Raw genomic sequence first — 19,715 nt, 5'->3', positions numbered from 1 at the left:
GTTAAGTGCCCGCCTTCCATGTGCTTAGCCGTGGCGCTCCTGGGCGCCCACCCGGGAGAAGTCTCGTCGGCCACAGCCCACGGCGGAACAGCCCAGATGTCCGTCGGCAGGTGGACAGACTGTGGTCTGTCCGTGTGCCGGAACACCGCTCAGCAGTGAGCAGGGGCCGGCGCCCCCGCCACTTGATGGGCCTCAGAGCGGAGGAAGCCAGGCAGGGAGGGGCGTGTGCTGCGCAGCTGCACTCACAGAAGATCTAGACATTGCACAGCGGCTCCGCACAGCGACCGGGGCTGCCTGGGGGGAGGGCAGGGCGGGGCACATCGCCAGGAGCACAGGGACCTTCTGGGCGATAGGTGTGTGTCATCTTGATGGCTGCGATGGTTCACAGTTGTATCCATTGGTCAAAACTTACAGGGTCGTGCCCCTCGAGCATGTAGTTTGTTGTGTGTCACACCTCAGGATCGCTGTAAAAACTTAAAGTAAATTATGACACTTTGTGGCTTCATTTCTGTCTTCAGGGTTGGTTTGAGTTTTTTAAGACCTCAAAATAAAACCCGTAGGTGTGCCTTAAATGAGGAACGTGTAGTAAGCGACTTTCCATACGAGTCACTGAGATCTTGTTTGTGCGTTCCGCGGGTGCCCATCCATCTTTATGACCCACAGGGAGCCGCCCGGGGCTGGGCTGCCGGGAGCTGGTCTTCCGAAACCTCTCCAAGATCCTTCCCGCCATCTGTCACGACATCACCGACTGGGTGGTGGGGACCAGGGTGAAGTCGGCGCAGCTGCTGGCGGTACTGCTGCTGCACGCGGAAGCCCACATCACGCAGCACCTGGAGCCCGTCCTGCGCACCCTGCTTCGCGCCTGCGCCGACGAGGAGACGGCCGTGGTCCGCAGTGTGAGTGGCATTCCGCCGTCCCTCGGGGCCTCGTGCACCCTTCTTCGTTCTGCAGTCTGTGAGCTTGGACAGATAGCAGCAGGCATGCCGTCGCCCCCGTGTGCAGGTGTAGGTGTTTCTGCGGCCCCCGGGCTCTCCCTGGCCGTCTGCATCCAGCCTGCGTGCCCATATACAAAATGGCGTTTGAAGGTGCTCTCTAAGCACGTGCAGGGGAGCGGCCCTGTGTCTGAAGGTAAACACAGCCTCCACCCGCAGGCCACTGCAGCGGTCACTGCGCGGACAGACGTGCAGAGCCGCTCCCCTGAGTCCAGCTCAGGCAGCCGGGCCCCAGAGAGGACGCGCTGACAGCCCTCCCCCCGCCAAACGGCATAACTCCTTCCCTGGGCAGTTCTGAGCTCATGAGGGGACTCACCGATTTTCGTGGGCGTTTGAGCACATGTTAGGAAGAGACGGGCCTGCAGGGCTGTTTCTGGCAGGTGAAAGTGGGCATGGCAGACGCAGAGCAGCGAGGGGCTGGGAGGGGCGGCAGCCTCAGGCCTCCTCCATCTGCCCTCAGTGCACGAGATCCGCAGAGCTGATCGGGACCTTCGTCAGCCCGGAGGTGTTTCTGAGGTTGATCTTGTCGACGCTGAGGAAGTCTCCCTCCCCCTCCGGCCTCCTGGTCCTTGCCTCTGTCATCCGGGGCTGCCCGAGGGAGGCCCTCCGGCCACATGTGAAGGTCATCGCCGTGGAGCTGGCCCACGCTCACATCTGCCAAGGGTCTGAAAAGGTAAGCGTGCGCGGGAGAGGGTGGGGCTGGGGGGATCGTAGAGTCCACCCATCTCCACGGTGACTCGGTCCCCTGTGGGACCGTCCACACGTAGCAGTTGTCAGTCCCACAGGCCTCGCGGGGACATCTGACCGACGTGGTCGCTGGGGTGCGGCCCTGAGGTTCTCCTGTTTGGACGCACGTGCTTCCTGGCCCGTCCTTCTCCGTCCACCATGGTGGCCGTTTAAAGTAAAATGAAACAAAGTGCAAAGGCAGGTCCTCAGTCACGCTGGTCGCATTTCGAGTAGCCCTGTGTGGCCAGTGGCTGCAGCACTGGACGGTGTAGGATAGAACATGTCCATCGTCGAGGACAGTTCTGTTCTAAGGGTGGCACTGCTGTGGGTGGTCTCGGATGGAGACCCCCCTACCCCCACCCCCACCCCCACCCCCCCCCAGAGAACCTGGGAGTCCACACGCCCCGTCTGTTGATCCATGTCGGACGCGGTGTCTCCACGGTGAGCTTATTCTTACCGCCGTCACTTGGCTTCTAACGGGGCTTCCAACAGGCAAGCTGATCTGCAACTGTTATTGGGAGCTGTGCTTGGTGGTTACAGATTTGTTTTGTCTTAAATTGAGCAGTAAATCCATTACATCTGAAGCTGAAACAATGTAGGTAGTTAGGCTTAGTCATTTGGAATAATTTACAATTGTTTGCTATTGAAGGATTAATAATGACCTTGTTTTCCATGGCTGTGATGGGCTTAAACCCTGAGTCTTTGCATTGGACAGTGACCCTCCCATCTCTCTGTAGAGCAACGAGCGTTTGCCTCGCCAGGCTTCTGACCCATGCACTGCAGGCCCCCTGGGCCATGGGAAGCTGGCCCCGCACACCTGACACTTGACAGTGGCTGCCACGGCCACAGAGCTGGACCACAGGGGTGCCCAGCTCCCGCTCAGCCGCCGGGAGATGCACTTCCACACCTGCACCTGGCCTTGACTCTGACATACGTTCACAGTCGTGTGGGAACCATCTTAATAAGCCTGTAAGGCAGCTTCGGAAACACAGATGGGGGGGATGGAGCAGAGGTCTGGGAGGGGAGATGTTTGTGGGCTTTTTCACCTCCTGGTGTTTTCAGCCGTATTTCAACTTTTCCCAAAACCCATTTTTAAGATAAACTATGATAATCTAAAAATGCAGAAAAAAGTTCCACATTTTTACTCAGCTGGTTCCAACGAGGATTTTCATTCCAGAAGCATTTCTGTTCTAGAAGGTGCAGCTTGAAAGTTTGTGTAGGTGTTTCAGTACACGTGTTGCAAGCTGTGCAGCAAAGGAAACGTCTTTTCACACCTGAGTGTTGTTACAGGAAACCACGGTCCCTCGATCCGTCTAGTTCAGAGCGCATGCTTGGTTCCTGTTCCTCCAGTCCTTCCAGGAAAGATTTACTCCGTCCTGCAAACAGTGGGGCCCCTCCGGACCGTTCGTCCACACACGTGTCTCTAGACACGTGCCAGCCTTTGGACAAGGGGCCAGCCGGTGTGAACCCCAGGCGTGCGAGCCACTCCCGTCCCCGCACGCCGGCGGCCAGCAGGCACGGCCTCCACACGGGGAGGGGTCATGCTAGCATTTCCTGCAGTCGTTCTCCAGGGGCTGTGAGGACAAGCCGCAGATGCTTCAAGACCAAACTAAATGTAAAGGCCCCGGGTTGGGCCAGCAGGGCCCCAGAGACGTTCTGCTCATCTGCCTGGGCCTGGGCTCAGCTGACAGGACCTGAGCCTCTGCTTTGAAATCTGGTTGTTTATCGACAGGGCACTGAGATGCAGAAACGGTTGATAAAACAGAAGTTACTCGTTTCCTCCTGTTTACTCAGGAATCGGGTATGGGGTCTGGGATGGGAGTGCCTGGCGCTTTCTCCGGTGAAGTTGTGGCATCTCCCTCTGTGTCACTTCCCTCTGTGTCTTGTTTTCTTTTTCCGTGTGTGTGTGTGTGTGTGTGTGTGTGTGTGTGTGTGTGTGTGTGTGTGTGTGTGTAGGTAGGTAGGTAGGTAGGTAGGTAGATGTTGAAAATCCTCTGGTTAAATATCGTGTAATCCGTGAACATTAAGGCCCCCGTTTCCTCAGAGGTGGTGCCGTGTTCACAGCAGGAGGGCAGTGCTTGTGAAGGACACAGACCCTTGGTTAGTTCCAGCATCTGGAGGTGTCGTGAGATGGCTCAGCCAATGCTGAGAGCAACTCCCTGTTTATTTTATTTTTTTAATTTTTTAAATTTATTTATCGTTGGCTGAGTTGCATCTTCATTGCTGTGTGCAGGCTTTCTCTAGTTGCAGCGAGCAGGGGCTACTCTTCGTTGCAGTGCACGGGCTTCTCGTTGCAGTGGCTTCTCTTGTTGCGGAGCACGGGTTCTAGGCGCGTGGGCTTCAGTAGTTGTGGCACGTGGGCTTCAGTAGTTGTGGCACGCAGGCTCAGTAGTTGTGGCTCGCGGGCTCTAGAGCGCAGGCTCAGTAGTTGTGGCGCACAGGGTTAGTTGTTCCTCAGCATGTGGGATCTTCCTGGACCAGGGCTCAAACCCATGTCCCTTGCATTGGCAGGCGGATTCTTAACCACTGCACCACCAGGGAAGTCCCAATCCCTGTTTACTTTAATTGAAAGAATGGTAGCTCCTTAAATGTGTATTATAGGTCATTTAGAAATTAGCCAAAATCATGCCCTCAAAAAAATCAATCAATCAGTCAGTCCAGGTCTGAAAGAAATGGGGCTGTGGGAAAAGTAAGTATTTGAATAAAACACCAATTTTGGCTTCTCGGGGGAGTTAGGACCCCCGAGTGGCTGGGGACATGCCACAGTGAATTTTTTGTTTAAACTTCCATGATTTATATCACTTGTGAATGAGTCATAGGATTTTAGAGCTGACTCAGAATTTAGAACCAATCCATTGTCTAGCCAAATCTTCACCAAACTTTTGAGCTCACACCCCCATTAGTAAAAAAAAAAAAAAAACCTTAAGCATTTTGCCCCGGTTCCCTCTGTCCTTTATGAAACATAGCAGAGCAGGCGTGCGGGAGGGGTGTTCTAGGCGGTTCTTTCTCTGGGGCCCCCACCCCGTGCCCACTCCTGGCCCCCATTTCACAGTGGATGAGGCTGGAGCCCGGGAGGTGAGAGATGGGCTCGACCCAACCGAGGTGTCACCTTGTCCCCCGTCGGTCTGGAAGCATCTTTGAATCACAGAATTTTATTTATTTTTCTTAACTTAGTATTATAGAAACACTCAGAAGTGCACAGAAGGGGAGGGGAGCAGTGTGCACCCCTCGTGCCTGCCGCCCGGTTCCAGCCGCGTCCCCCTCGGTCCAGCTTCCATCTGACTCTGGGGGGGGGGGGGGAGGTGGGAAGAGCTGGGGTGCTCAAAGCAGCTCCAAGATGCCCTGTCCTTCCACTTGTCACCTCCACAGTGTGTGTCACTAACACACGCAAACTTTTTAAAAATGTGACTCAAATACCATCAAGCACTTAACAAAGTTGCCGTGAATTCCTCGATTCTCGGGGATTCAGCAGGGATTCGGTTTCCCTGTCGTGCGGACGGGCACCCTCTTTATGGCTGATGTGCCAGAATCCTGGCCCAGTCCACTCGCGGGGTCGCCGTGGCTCCGTGGCCCTGGTCAGTGGGGCCTCGTGTGGGCCGCCGGGCGGGTGCAGGGGTGGCTGACGGTGCCCCGCTCTCTCCGCAGCGCCTGTACGGGGAGCGCCTGCTGCAGTGCGTGCGGGCCGTGGTGTCCGTGAGCCGGGAGGACTGCCGGGGGGCCGGCGTGCCGCTCGTGGAGGTGCTGGTGACCGTCCTGGCGCTGTGGGGACCCGCGGGCCTTGGTGCCAAGGTGAGGGGGCCCTCCTGCTTTGCCTCAGCCCTGGGACGGGAGGCTGCCATCTGTCAGTCTCTGCCGTCGAACTCCAAGCCTCGGGCTTGCCCAGCGCACTGGCTACCTGAGATGGAAGAGTCTGGAACGCGCGCGGTGAGTCGTTCTCGAGGCGGCCTCAGGGGCACTTGCCCAGCACACTGGCTACCTGAGATGGAAGAGTCTGGAACGCGCGGGGTGAGGCGTTCTCGAGGCGGCCTCAGGGGCACACGAGATTTTAAATTCCCTCCAACTGCCAATTGGCTTCAGGATCTCAGAGTAAGGCCGCTGCTTAATCTAGGAGAAACAGACAAGAAATGAGGCCTCCCTCGTCTCAAATCTGCGTTTCAGTGAGGTTAAGAATACACACGTGCACCGGAGGTCAGGAGAGAAAATAATATCATGATTTTCCTATTTAGTTACAGCCCAGCTTTACACAGTTGTTTCCATTCCCCTGGCTCTGTATTTTTTTTTTTTTCAAATTCTTTTCTCCATTGAACTTCCTTGCTTCCTTATTTTTTTGGCCGTGCCACACGGCATGTGGGATCTTAGTTCACCAAACAGGGATCGAACCTGCATCCCCTGCATTGGAAACACGGTGTCTTAACGTTAACTGGACCGCCAGGGAGGTGCCCCCCCCCCCCGCCCCCCCACCCCGGGCTCTGTATTTAACTTAAAATCTTCTGACATCCAGCTCCGTGCGGCTGCAAGGACCATCCAGAGACCCGGCTGCCTGACCACTTCTCCCCAAGCTGAGAACTCGGCTTCTCCCCCTGGTTCTCTCTCCCCCCTCCATCCACACTGTGTCCGGGAGGCCCCCCGCCTGCCCTCCCCTTCCCCGGCACCTTCCTAAACTGTGTTTTCTTCCTCTCTTTAAAAACCCCCTTTCCGGAGGGCACGTGTCTGAGCAGGGAGGCCGTCACTATAGGGCTGTAAATACTAGAAAAGCCGAATCTGTCGTTACGGGTGAGTCTGCAGGCCAGACTCGGGCCCCGGGACAGCTGCACAGAGTGCTGGGGGCGTCCTGTTCCTGCAGCCCTAGGGGGAGGAGGGTCCGGTCCTCCCTCTCCTCTGAGCCCGCAGAGCAGCAGACACGCTGTCGCCGGCGGTCTGGTCAGGTGAAGAGCTCGGAGAGCGAGGACGTGGGCCCACCTTTGGCACCCGTGGTTTAAGTCTGTTCCGTGCAGTCCCTGAAACAGCCTGCTCCCCCTTCTGCACAGATGGAGCCTGGCTGGGGCTCCAGGGTGAGCCTTCCGCCCTGCAGGGACTGCCCGGCCCCGGGTGGGGCATCCTGGGGTAGGGGGACTGTGCCTGAACTGCCTGTAGATGCTCGTTTGTCCATTTCGTTATTTCTCATACAGACGGGAGGGGCGTCGTGGGAGCCCCGGGCCACGTGGCGTGTGCCCGAGTGGCTCTCCCTCCCTCAGGTGGTGAGGACGGGTCTCCAGTGGGGTCTGTGAGTCCCAAGATCGGATCGCCCCAGCCTGTGACTTGCTCCCACAGGTTCAGGAGACGCTGGCCGAGCTGGCCGCGGTGGAGAGCATGGACGGCAGCCAGGAGCTCTTCCGAGCGCACGTGGGCGCCCTCCTGGAGCGGCTGGCTGCCTCGCACCAGGACTGGACCAGCCACTCCAAGGAGCTCCTGCAGTTTGACGTGGTGCTCACTCACTCAGGTGAGCCACAGACGGGCGCCCCCGGGCTGGGTGCAGAGCGCTGGTCCCGTGGTGGCCCCAGCAGCCCCGGCACAGACGGGCAGAGCTGCTCGGCACCACCCAGGAGGCGGCACGCCCAGGCCTGGTTCTTCACAGTCACTCACGGTCACTCTCAACCTGCGGAGAACAGCTGTTTTAAGGAACAAAACCTTAATTGAAAAGATGCTGCGAACTTTATAGTGAAGACTTGCTGTAACGTGGGTCTTTAAAGTCTGCCCAGGCACACATTTTTATGTTAAACCTTTTTTTTTTTTTTTTTTTAGAAGAATTCAAGAGTGTGACATAGGACCAATGTATGTTTTTAATTTTGTTTATTTATTTATTTACTTGGCTGCGCTGGGTCTTCGCGGAATCTTCCGTTGCAGCACGTGGGCTCTTCATGGCAGCACACAGGCTTCTCTAGTTGTGGCGCATGGGCTTCTCTCTAGTTGTGGTGCATGGGCTCAGTAGTTGCGGCGTATGGGCTGCAGAGCGCATGAGCTCAGTAGTTGCGGCGCGTGACCTTAGTTGCCCCGCAGCATGTTCCTTCCTGGACCAGGGATCGAACCTGCGTCCCTTGCATGGGAGGGCAGATTCTTAACCACTGGGCAACCAGGGAAGTCCCTGTGTTAAACCTTGAAAGCGTGACTTTGCACGGCGTCCTGTGTGGCCCGTGCTCTTCCCCCAGGGGCTGCCTACCCTCTGTGCCCGCTTGGCCTCCTGCCCGGGGATTAGGGTAGGACCGGCGGGGCAGCGGGACTCCGAGCTCGCGGTCTTGCGCGCCGTGCTCCTGGCCACAGTGCCCCCGGGCAGCAGCAGAGCTTCGGGCTACAGTGGACCCTCCAGCCACGCTTGTTTGGCTTTGACCCTGGGCTTTGAGGTGATGCCTCTGAAAAGACTGAAGTCCTGACTGCGTACAGAAGTAGCAGACTGGGCATAAACCAGAGGGCCTGAGGGCGACGGCTTCACTTCTGACACACGATGTCCCGGGTCAGCACAGGGCCTGGCGGGGAGGGCAGCTGGTGACCCGATTCTTCTGAGCTGCGGCTCACGTCTAGACCCCGGAGACTGTGTTCTCCCCGTCGCGTGCAGGTCCAGGTCCTGAGCACCGTCACTGCGTCTGGGATCCTTCCAGGCTCGGGGACAGTGGCACCATTTGTTCATTTAGTAACGGGCATGGGAAAGGACGCTGGCTGCCAGGCTCAGGGTCACACATCAAGCAGCCTACATGGTCCGAATAATGGGTTTTGGTTGGCCTTTAAAAGATTGCTTGGGGACTTCCCTGGTGGTGCAGTGGTTAAGAAGCTGCCTACCAATGCAGGGGACACAGGTTCAAGCCCTGGTCTTGGAAGATCCCATGTGCCGCGGAGCAACTAAGCCTGTGTGCCACAGCTAGTGAGCCTGCGCTCTAGAGCCCGCGAGCCACAACTACTGAGCCCACGTGCCACAAATACTGAAGCCCACGCGCCTAGAGTCCGTGCTCCGCAGCAAGAGAAGCCACCACGATGAGAAGCATGTGCACCGTAACAAAGACGCAACACAGCCAAAAATAAATAAATTTTAAAAATAAATTAAAAAAAAAAAGTTTGCTTGACTTTAAATTTTTTTAAGAATTTGGTAAGATGTAGGAAAAAAAAGAAAGTTTACATACCGAACAATTAGAGCCATGGCGGGGTTAGGGTCAAAGGGAGAGGGGGAACCTGGCGTCCTGGGCTGGGAGCATCCTTCCCGGAGCTGAGGGTGCACGTCCGCTGGCCGTGCCCAGCACGTGCCTCCTCTCGCGGCCAGAGCGGCTGCGGGGCTCCCGTCCTCCCATCCTCCTGCCACGTAGGAATGAGGCCCCTGTCTGTGCTCTAGGCCCTGCCCTCGGAGAAGTCTTGCCCCAGCTGGTCCCCATCCTCAGGAGCTGCCTCCAGCCAGCCCGCGACCCACCCATGCGCCTGAAGCTCTTCTCCACCCTGACGGGGCTGCTGCTGGGAGCCAGGGAGACGGTGGACTCGCAGGGGTAGGTCTGCTGCCCCCCCACGTGGTCCCCCCATGCTGCCCCCCGACGCGGTTTCCCCACCACCCCACTCGGTCCCCCCATGCTGCCCCCCATGCGGTCCCCCCATGCTGCCCCCCAATGCAGTCTGAGCCATGCTGCCCCCCACGCGGTCCCCCCATGCTGCCCCCCACGCTGTGCTGCAGCTGAGTGGTCCCCACGTGCTCCCGCACTGAGGGCTCAGGTGGGACCTGGGGTGACCCCGAGCTCTGGGTCCTGCTGTCGTGCGGCTCCCCACACAGCCAGCACCCCAGGGAAACGGTGTAGTCCGGGCAGCGAGTGCACCGCACAGAGACACTAAATCAGTCGCGTTCTTGTGGTCATTAAAATTCCGTTGAATGAAAAAGTTTTAGGGAATGTTAACTACTACTGGTTTATACATCAGCTGTTCTCAGCTTTAAAAGGCTTCTGGTACCTTTCAGGCCTCACAGAGAATTGATTGAATGACCGTTAAGGTTAGAACTTAGGGAACTTCTGTTCTCCGGAGGGACTTGAGGCAGCATGAACACCCGGGCCTCCAGCTCGGGGCCCCGAAGGGAAGGAGGCGGGCGGCCCAGGCTGGACGTGAGGCCCGGAGCAGAGCCGTCTGCAGGCCCCGCCCTCCCCCTTTGCAAAGCGACACAGCGTCCCCGGCAGGACGGGCTGTGGGGCGTCAGGCAGTGAGATGCTGTTTGCTGTTTGGGGACCCATCCCCTGAGAGGGAGCAAATCTTTGTCGTCGGCCTGTCCTGGACTTTCCTGGGGAAATAACGGGTCATTATTGAGACTTCACTTCTCTGGATGTTACTCTGATCTCTGCTCTTGGGCCTCTAGCCAGCCCATTGTATTGCAGGAAATTTTATTTCCTGCTTATCTGCAAAGACTTCAAGGGTTAGAAGAGACTATAAAAAGGTTACTGAGTCGGGTCTGGCAGCTGCCCCGAGAGTAGAGAGTTGGCGGATCAGTCACTACCCCTCGGGGCCCCTGCTCTGCTGCGTCCCCCTGAGGACAGTCAGCCCCCAGGAAAGAAGCCCCCACTCTTGAACTGAGTTCCCTCAAGAAGCTGCCCTTGAAGTCTTCTTGTGGAAAGAAACCGCTATCAGGAAAAGAAAGTTGTTCAATTTACAATTACCTAGTGCAAGGATTAACTGTTTTTACAGGCAGGAAAGATTTTGGAAAGCAACACCTGCTTGGTTTTGAACCTCAGGGTTACAAAGTGGCGGAGTCTGAGATAGCAAAGGACCGCGGCCCCTCCTCACCCCACCCCACCCCCGAAAGCGCCTCTGGCACCCGCACACCCAGGTGGTGCAGGGCTCCCAGCCAGAGGACGGCGGAGGCAGGGGCACCCTGGCTGGAGTGCGACCCCCAGTGAAGGAGGCCTGCTCCCCTCTCTGGGCGCCCAGACACCGCCCAGTGCCGTCCCCTCGTGCGGGACGTTACGGAGCTTCTCCCGCGGGGCGAGGCCCGGATGCTGGTGGTTCTGGAGGAGCCCGTGGGCCTGTCCGGGCTGGGCTTCCTGGTCTCGGGGCCCAGCTGCGTGCGAACAGCTGTGCGTCCTCTGGACGCAGGGTACTCATTCTTGGGGAGTCCAGTGCCTTTTCTGCTCCCGGCATATCACTGGAGTCCCACTGCCTGTCCCCCCTCACGGCCAGTGCTCGGCCCTCAGGCCCTCGTGGCCACGTCGCGTGGGCCGCCTCAGCCAGGACACGGGGCTGAGCTTTCCAGAGAGTCCCCTGGTGAATCCCTTTGCAGGGAACAGCAGCTCCTTGCTAAAGAACTAAAGCACGCAGAAAACCTTGACTGTGTGTGAGTCGCCCTGCACCAGGTCCACTGTCGGAGGCGCCGGTGGCTCTGCAGTGCCCCCCTGCTGGGGCCGCCGCGCAGCCGTGGGCTCTCAGGCCCTCGCGCTGGTCCAGGTCCGGAAGCAGCTGGCGCTGGAGGCGGGAGCCCCCCGTGAAGCGCGCTCCGGAACGGCCCTGGGAAGCAAGTCAGTGCGTCCTTTGTTGGGCAGAATACATCTTGCTCCATCAGCAGAGGCCCGTGGGGTACAGGAGTCGTACGGAGGGCTGAGGCTTTTCCCCAGGCTTTTGGACGGGGCCGCACGTGTGGCTCCGCTGCCGGGTGGCCAGGCCAGCCAGTGGCGCTCGGGGCTGGGATCCCGATTTCGTTTTGCTTTGTCTTTGTCCTGACGGCGTGTCAAGAGGAAGGTCCCCGACTGTGTTGGCGGGAACATCCGTGTCTCCCGGTGTCTTGACACATGGGACCATAGGCGCAGCCCCAGGGTGCTCTCTTGCCAAGGTAGCGGGCGTGGTCAGAGGGACCTCACGTGGTCGCAGGGACCTCGAGGCCCGTCTCTGTAAGGTCGCCGCCTGTGGGAGTGACTTGCCGCCCCATTGGTGCTCGGGGTAGCGCGGCCACCCTTTTCTTAGATCCAGGAGGGGTGTTGGGGAAGCCCCTCGGCCACAGAGTGGGAGGGAGGCTGGAATACACCCCCAGCCCCAAGGTCCGGTCCCAGGAGAGGCGGCAGGAGCCCGAGTGCAGCCCTGCCCCGTGATAGCCGTGGGAGAGAGCCCCACGTCCCCTCCCTGGCCACTACCCCGGGGAGCGGAGGCTCTTGTTCAACGGCCAGTGTTCGATTTCCGCTTGTTTTGTCTGTTTGGCCTTTTCCCTCCGCCCAGTCCGTTTCCCAAACGGAAGCGCTTCCTTCGGGGAGTCTGGGTGCCCCCCTCACCCACCCTCTCCTGCTTCCACTCCAGACAGTTCCATGGCTACCTGGACACCCTGATCAAGGACATCTTCGTCCCCAATCTGCAGTGGCACGCGGGGAGGACGGCTGCGGCCATCCGCACAGCGGCCGTGTCCTGCCTCTGGGCGCTTGTCAGTAGCGGGGTCCTGTCAGATGAGCAGGTAGGGCTCGTGCGTCCTGGACCCAAGAGGGGAACAGGCTGTGCCCTGGGCTTCCGGGGCCTGCCCGGCGCACCTGCCGCAGGTGAAGGGCGCTCACCTGAGTCTCCTGATAGTGGCAGCAGATGCTCCCAGACAGACCGAGGGGACGGGACTGTGGGGCCGGAGGGCGAGCGGAGGCCTGGGGGGAAAGCCTGTTGTTTCCCTGGGTCACCTGGGGGTTTTCTTAGGTGATTGTTACTGTTTACAAGAAAAGAATTTCATCACAGGAGTCTGACTCAAGAGCGTTGTTTGTATTCATATTTCCAGTTAGATGAGGATGTGAGGAAACAGTAGAAGTAGGGAAAACATTGTGGTACCTGAACAGCTGTTACTTAAGTTGAAATGTCCCCCAAACTTTACTGGACATGATACCCAGTCCTGCTAGTAAGTAGTGGGCTGTGTAGGATCGGTGCCTAAGACTTTCTGAATAACAGATTTTTTAAAAACCAACTGACCGATGTTCAAATGACCTGGATTTTAAAATCAAGATTCGGGTCTGCTTCTTACATAGAAATTTCCAAGTAGCTTTCCAGACTCAGTCACACTTGCATCAAAACCAAGTCTCTTCAGTGACGGGCAAAGTACACGGTGCGTGAGTAGCGGTCTCTGTCACCAGGGTGGCACCAGCCGTGACCCACAGCTTGTGTGGCTTTTTTTAATCGCAGATACAGGAAGTGCAGGAAATGTTGATGCCTCAAATTCTGACCACCCTGGAAGAAGATTCTCAGATGACTCGATTAATTTCGTGCCGAATCATTAACGTATTTTTAAAGACCTCTGATGGTGTGATTGATCCAGACAAATTCATCAAGATTTATCCTGGTAGGACATTCTTCTTTTCCAAATCATATGCCTCTGTTTGTTTGACAGTTGTTCCTTTTGTAGGAAAAATGGAAAATGCTACTTTGACTTCTGGTCAGGTTGGTGCTATGAGTCTAAACGTGGATGTGACAGGTATGACGTCACTGAATGTCACTGAATAAGTAACGTAGCACGAGAAACAGGACAGACGTCTTGTGGACCGGAATTGCGGGGTGGGAGCTTAGACGCCCACGGCAGCCGGGGCTACCACCCCGTGGCCTTTGGTGTGAGGGCGCCAGCCCTGCCTCGCGTCCCCCGTGTCACTGCCTCTTGGAGCCTGGGAGCACCGATGAGTCCCGGCCACAGAAGCGAAACCCGGCCCCGAGCAGAGCAGCGTCTCTGGAGGTGGGCCTGCAGCCGAGAAGCTCAGGGGCTGGTGGGCGTGCCCACGCTGGGAGGAGGTGGAAGGTACAGGCCCTCAGTGCCGTCTTCTCCACGTGCGGTTGAGATCCGCGGAAATCTACCAGGGTAACAGCCGTTCCAAACGAGTTGATCACTGCCTGCAGCAGGGGCCACATCTGGCCCCAAGGGTGGCAAGAAGCAGCCCAGGAGGCGGACGAGGAAGAGCGGGCGAGCCGGCAGAAACAGCAGAACCAGAGGAGCTGAGAGCAGAGGCGGCGGGGAAGGGCCCCCTGCTCACAGGCGGAACTAACAAATCTGGCAAAAAGTCAGCGGTTCCTCGTGCCTGAGGCAGTGGTGACCCTTAGCCCCTCCTGTGTAAACATCTGGATTCCCTGCCGTAACATCTGTTGCCGCCTACGGCTAGAATGAAGTGTTATCTTGGAACCTATTGCATGTGTAAGAATAAACGTTTGTAAGAAGTAAAAAAGCAAGTTGAGAAACAGGGATGGAAGCGGGAACACAGAAACCCTGGGAGCGAAGATGGGGGCGGGGCTGAGTCTCTAAAAGGCGCCAGTCGTAGGGGCAGGCGCGTCGCGTAGATCTGTGAGAAGAGCAGGCATTGATAGACGTCTCACCCGTTCACAGGAGGCGTTTCTGCGGGTCGGGAAGGACTGTTCGTCCACTTTCAGCGTGGGACATCTGGTCCCAGAGGCTCAGCAGAAACACAGCTGACGTAGCTGGTGGCCGTCGTGTCACCGGGCCCTCAGCTCTGTCCCCAGAGCCACGGTGGGCAGAAAGCGGGGTCAGCCGACGCCCTTCCTGTGCTGTCTGCTCGTCGGGGAGGATGGGGCAGCCGGGGCGTGAGGCCTGTGTGTGACTCTGAGGCTGAGCATCTCGGAGCCGGGGGGCCGCCAGCCGCCTTGCAGGTCAGAGGGCGAAGACGCCCAGGCCGGGTGTGAAGCACACCTTCACTCTGTGTCCACGGAGTCCACCGCTGGGCCAGAGTGGCCGAGGGTCCCGGGACACCTACTACCACCACCGCCTCCCCAGCACCCGCCTGTGGGTTTCCCAGGACGGGGGCCGGTGCTCCACAAGTGCTGGGAGCTTAGCTGGGAGCCGCCTGCCCTGGGACCTCTGCTCACTCTCCTGTCTGGCCCCTCCTTGCAGAACTCTTGAAGCGCCTGGATGACGTTTCCCACGAGGTGAGGCTGGCGGCCACCTCCACCTTGGTCACCTGGTTGGAGCGTGTCAGGAACGAGGCCGGGAAGTGCTATTACCAGAGCAACATTCAGCACCTGTACAGGGAGCTCCTCGTGTACCTCGACGACCCCGAGAGCGCCATCCAGGACGCAGTTCTCGGTAAGAGCTTCTTCCCCGTACTCGGGCCAGCCGCACGGGAGCAGCTGGCCGGGCGCCCGGACTCCCTTGGGCCCGCAGTCTCGCAACCCGTGTCCTCTGAGTTACTGCGGGTCCCAACGAGCTTGTGTCCTGTGGGTTACGGCCCCTGGCGTTCACCGTGGTAGAAGTTAAAACTTGAGAAAATGTTAAGATACTGATTAATTTGTTTAAGATAACAAAAAACCCATTACATTTTAACATAAATAACGTGGTTTTGAAAGGTGTGTTTTGTAAAACAAAATAACAAGAACAGTGGCATTATTTTACATTTTTGTGAATCTCTCTAATGTCGAGCTGATAGAAAACAACCAGACGCACATCTCTGCGTTGCCTCGGTTGTGATGTGTGTCGTTTGGTTAAAGTATGTGAAAAACAAACGGCCCCCACAGATGTAGTTGGAAGAGAGGAGTACCTTGATAGCGGTCCTCTTCCTTACCGCACCCTGACTGGACAGGTGGTAGTCTCCTCAAGGTTCCTTGGAGTGTAGACTCTGGAGCCACTGTGGAACCACACCCGTTCCGCTCAAGTCCATCTCTCCCCCCTGCGTGCTCGCTAACGTGGACGCGCTCTGTTCTCAGTGTCAAAAAGTCACATCAAGCTCAGAAAAGTCTTGGAAAGAACAGCTTCAGGAGGCTGTCAGGCTTTTGGTGGCAGAAACAAGTTTCTATAATTCTGATTACTGCTTGAGAGCTTAAATTTTATCATCAGCCACAAATACTGTCACTTCATTCGCTTACAAGAAAGCATCCTGTTGAGTCCCCAAGTCTGAATAACAAGAGGCAGTTGTCACTGGTCATTCTTTCAAGTAAAAGCGGTGTCTGGGAGCTGCCCAGCCCACGGCCCCATTGCACACGCGTGTGCCTCCCGTTCCATCCCAGGGTGCTGAAAAGCTAAAAAGGAAGGACGCGTGTCGTATCCCCTGAACCACCACCGACGTGTGAGCGAAACCACATGGCTGAGATGGCCATAAACAGACTTCAGTTTAGAGTGGAGTTCTAAAAACTGTTCAAATAACCCAAAAGAAGTCAAGAAAGGAGAACGAGAAGGACGCAGAGGAGGGACGAACAGGAAACAGACAGAGAGCAGATCCAGCCACGGCGTGATCTGTGACCATCCACGCTGGGCGCTCGGTGGAGGGCAGACGCTGTCAGTCCCTAGAAAATCCAGACTTCGTCGGAATGAGTTTACTAGAAGTTGGGTGCCCAAGGGTTGAGATTTCATAAAGTAGATGATTTTCATGCCTCTTTGAGGACATTACCTGACTCTTGCAGTGACTCACTCCCCAGAGCCCGGCCAGTGCTCGTGCCGCCCTGGCCTTGAGCCCTCAGTGCGGAGGGTGCCCCGTGAGCCGGGGGTCACGCCCTTCGTGTCACTGTGGACGGAGTTCTGACTCACACCCCCCTGAAGGGTCTCAGGGCCCCCAGAAACCCTGGGGCACCCTTTGAGAGCCCCTGCCCAGGCCACCCGCAGGTTCAGGTGCCCCGTTGTGCTTTGAGTGAGGGCACCGCGTCGCTGCTCTCCGGGCAATGGAAACAAACTGTGAATTCGAGACCAATGGAAACTGCTTACAACGGCAACAGCTGAGAGCAGACAGGTTGTCTGCCTTGGCTTTGCACCAGGGGCCGGCACGTGTGCTGGACTGGGGCTCCTGGCCAGCCGTCACCCTCCCCGTTCATACAGACCGCACGGTTCGTACAGACGGTGAGCAGAGGGTACACAGACTCCCTCACACCTGATCCCCACCATGCACCGCCTCCCCCGTGGTCAGCAGCCCCCCCCAGGTGCTGCACCTGGTCCAGTCAGTAAGCCTCGCAGACATGCCACAGTCACCCCAAGTCCATGGTTTACGTTAAGGGTCACTCTGGGTGCCGTACATTGTGTGGTTTGGACAAGTATATAATGACATGTATCCATCGTTACATTGATAGTATCATACAGAATAGTTTCACTGCCCTAAAAGTCCTCTGTGCTCCACCTGTTTTGTCTCCCCGCCCTCCCAAACTTTAGCGACCACTGATCTTTTACTGTCTCCATAGTTTTGCCTTTTCCAGAATGTCATGTACTTGAAATCATATAGTCTGTAGCCTTTTCAAATTGGCTCCTTTCACTTAGTAATAAGCATTTGAGATTCCTCCATGTTTTTTCGTGGCTTGAGAGCTCTTTTTTTTTTTTTTTTTTTTTTTAGCACTAATATTCCATTGTCTGAATGAACCAGTTTATTTATACATTCACCTACTGAGGGGCATCTTGGTTGCCTCCAAATTTTGGCGATTATGAATAAAGCTTCTCTAAACATCTGTGTGCAGGTTTTTTGCCAACGTAAGTTTTCAGCTCCTTTGGGTAAATACCAAGGAATGTGATTGCTGGATCATATCATAAGAGAATATTTATTTTTGTAAGAAATCACTGAACTGTCTTCCAAGGTGGCCACACTATTTTGCATTCCCACCAGCAATGATGAGAGTCCCTGTTGTTCCCCATTCTGCCAGCATGTGGTGTTCTGATTCTGGCCATTCTGATAGGTGTGTAGCGATATCTCATTTTAATTTGCATTTCTCTGGTGACGTATCATGTGAAGCATCGTTTCATAGGCTTATTTTACATCTGTATATCTTCTTTGATGAGGTGTCCGTTAAGGTCTTTGCCCCCCCCTTTTTTTTTTTTGGCTGCGTTTGGGGGTACTCTTCGTTGTGTTGTGCGGGCTTCTCATTGTGATGGCTTCTCTTGTTGTGGAGCAGGGCTCTAGGCGCACGGGCTTAGTTGCTCCATGGCATGTGGGATCTTCCCAGACCACGGATCGAACCCGTGTCCCCTGCATTGGCAGGCAGATTCTTAACCACTGTGCCACCAGGGAAGTCCCTGGCCCATTTTTTAATTGGGTTGTTTGTTTTCATATTGTTGAGTTTTAAGATTTGTATATTACAGATAATAGTCCTTTATCAGATATGTCTTTCTTAAGACTTTATTGCTAATTTTTTTGTTTCCCTTTAATTTTTTATTTTTTAAATTTTTATTGGAGTAGAGTTGATTTACAATGTTGGGTTAGTTTCTGCTGTACAGCAAAGTGAGTCAGTTATACATATACATATGCTTTTTTAGATTCTTTTCCCGTATAGGTCATTACAGAGTATTGAGTGGAGTTCCCTTTGCTATACAGTAGTTCCTTATTAGTTATCTATTTTATATATGGTAGTGTGTATGTGTCAATCCCAGTCTCCCAATTTATCCCTCCCCTCTTTTCCCCGCTGGTAACCATAGTTTGTTTTCTACATCTCTGATTCTATTTCTGTTCTGTAAATAAGTTCATTTATATAATATTCTTAGATTCCACGTATAAGTGGTATCATATGCTATTTGTCTTTCTTTGACTTACTTCACTTAGTATGACGATCTCTAGGTCCATCCATGTCACTTCAAATGGCATTATTTCATTCTTTTTTTATGGCTGAGTAATATTCTCACATCTTCTTTATCCACTCATCTGTTGATGGACATTTAGGTTGCTTCCATGTCTTGACTATTGTAAATAGTGCTGCTATGAATATTGGGGTTCATGTATCTTTTCAAATTGGAGTTTTTTCCAGATATATGCCCAGGAGTGGGGTTGCTGTATCATATGGTAGTTCTACTTTTAGTTTTTTGAGGAACCTCCATACTGATCTCCATAATGGTTGTACCAATTTACATTCCCACCAACAGTGTAGGAGGGTTCCATTTTCTCCACACCCTCTCCAACATTTATCGTTTGTAGACTTTTTGATGATGGCCATTCTGACTTGTGTGAAGTGATACCTCACTGTAGTTTTGATATGCATTTCTCTAATAATTAGCAATGTTGAGCATCTTTTCATGTGCCTGTTAGCCATCTGTATGTCTTCTTTGGAGAAATGTCTGTTGAGATCTTCTGCCCATTTTTGGATTGGGTTGTTTTTTTTTTTTGACATAGAGCTGCATGAGCTGTTTGTATATTTTGGAGATTAGTCCCTTGTCGGTCGCTTCATTTGCAAATATTTTCTCCCACTCTGTGGCTTGTCTTTTCGTTTTGTTTATGGTTTCCTTTGCTGTGCAGAAGCTTTTAAGTTTAATTAGGCCTCATTTGTCTATTTTTGTTTTTATTTTCATTATTCTAAGAGGTGGATCAAGAAAGATCTTGCTGTGATTTATGTCAAAGAGTGTTTTGCCTATGTTTTCTCTAAGAGTTTTATAGTGTCCGGCCTTACATTTAGGTCTTTGATCCATTTCAAGTTTATTTTTATGTATGGTGTTAGGGAGTGTTCTAATTTCATTTTTTTACATGCAGCTGTCCAGTTTTCCCAGCACCACTTATTGAAGAGACTGTCTTTTCTCCATTGTATATTCTTGCCTCGTTTGTCGTAGATTAGTTGACCATAGGTGCGTGGGTTTATCTCTGGGCTTTCTATCCTGTTCTATTGATCTGTATTTCTGTTTTTGTGCCAGTACCATACTGTTTTGATTACTGTAGCTTTGTAGTATAGTCTGAAGTCAGGGCATCTGATTCCTCCAGCTCCGTTTTTCTTTCTCAGGATTGCTTTGGCAATTCGGGGTCTTTTGTGTTTCCATATATATCAGATGTATCTTCTGCAAATATTTTCTCTCAATCTGTGGCAAAAGTTTTTAATTTTAATGAAGTCCAGCTTATCAGTTATTTCTTTCATGGATTATACTTTTGGTGTTTATCTATAAAATTATTGCCATACCCAAGGGTCACCTAGGTTTTCTCCTATGTTATATTCTAGGAGTTTTATATTTATGTCTATCATCAATTTTGAGTTAATTGTCATGAAAGAGGTAAGGTCTGTGTCTAGATTTTGTTGTTGTTGTTGTTTTTTGGCGGTGGATGTCCATTTGTTCTAGCACCATTTGTGAAAAGACTGTCTTTGCTCCATTGTATCGCCTTTATTTCTTTGTCAAAG

The 19,715-nt window shown here is 54.4% G+C and overlaps 1 protein-coding gene across 1 annotated transcript in view; it reads left to right on the top strand.

The window, feature by feature from the left end:
- The window catches only part of DNAAF5 (dynein axonemal assembly factor 5), a 34,436-nt gene that overhangs the window by 11,848 nt on the left and 2,873 nt on the right, over positions 1 to 19,715 (top strand). Inside the window, exons 5-12 of the mRNA XM_068524163.1 lie at positions 664 to 896; positions 1,453 to 1,665; positions 5,364 to 5,507; positions 7,029 to 7,197; positions 9,073 to 9,220; positions 11,991 to 12,141; positions 12,846 to 13,002; positions 14,551 to 14,742. Of these exons, the coding sequence (XP_068380264.1) occupies positions 664 to 896; positions 1,453 to 1,665; positions 5,364 to 5,507; positions 7,029 to 7,197; positions 9,073 to 9,220; positions 11,991 to 12,141; positions 12,846 to 13,002; positions 14,551 to 14,742 (1,407 nt within the window). The remainder of the gene's footprint in view (positions 1 to 663; positions 897 to 1,452; positions 1,666 to 5,363; positions 5,508 to 7,028; positions 7,198 to 9,072; positions 9,221 to 11,990; positions 12,142 to 12,845; positions 13,003 to 14,550; positions 14,743 to 19,715) is intronic.

This window comes from Eschrichtius robustus, chromosome 16, assembly GCF_028021215.1.
Source record: "Eschrichtius robustus isolate mEscRob2 chromosome 16, mEscRob2.pri, whole genome shotgun sequence".
NCBI lineage: Eukaryota > Metazoa > Chordata > Mammalia > Artiodactyla > Eschrichtiidae > Eschrichtius > Eschrichtius robustus.
Note: the sequence above shows the minus strand (reverse complement) of the source record. Positions and strands in the feature narration are given on the sequence as shown.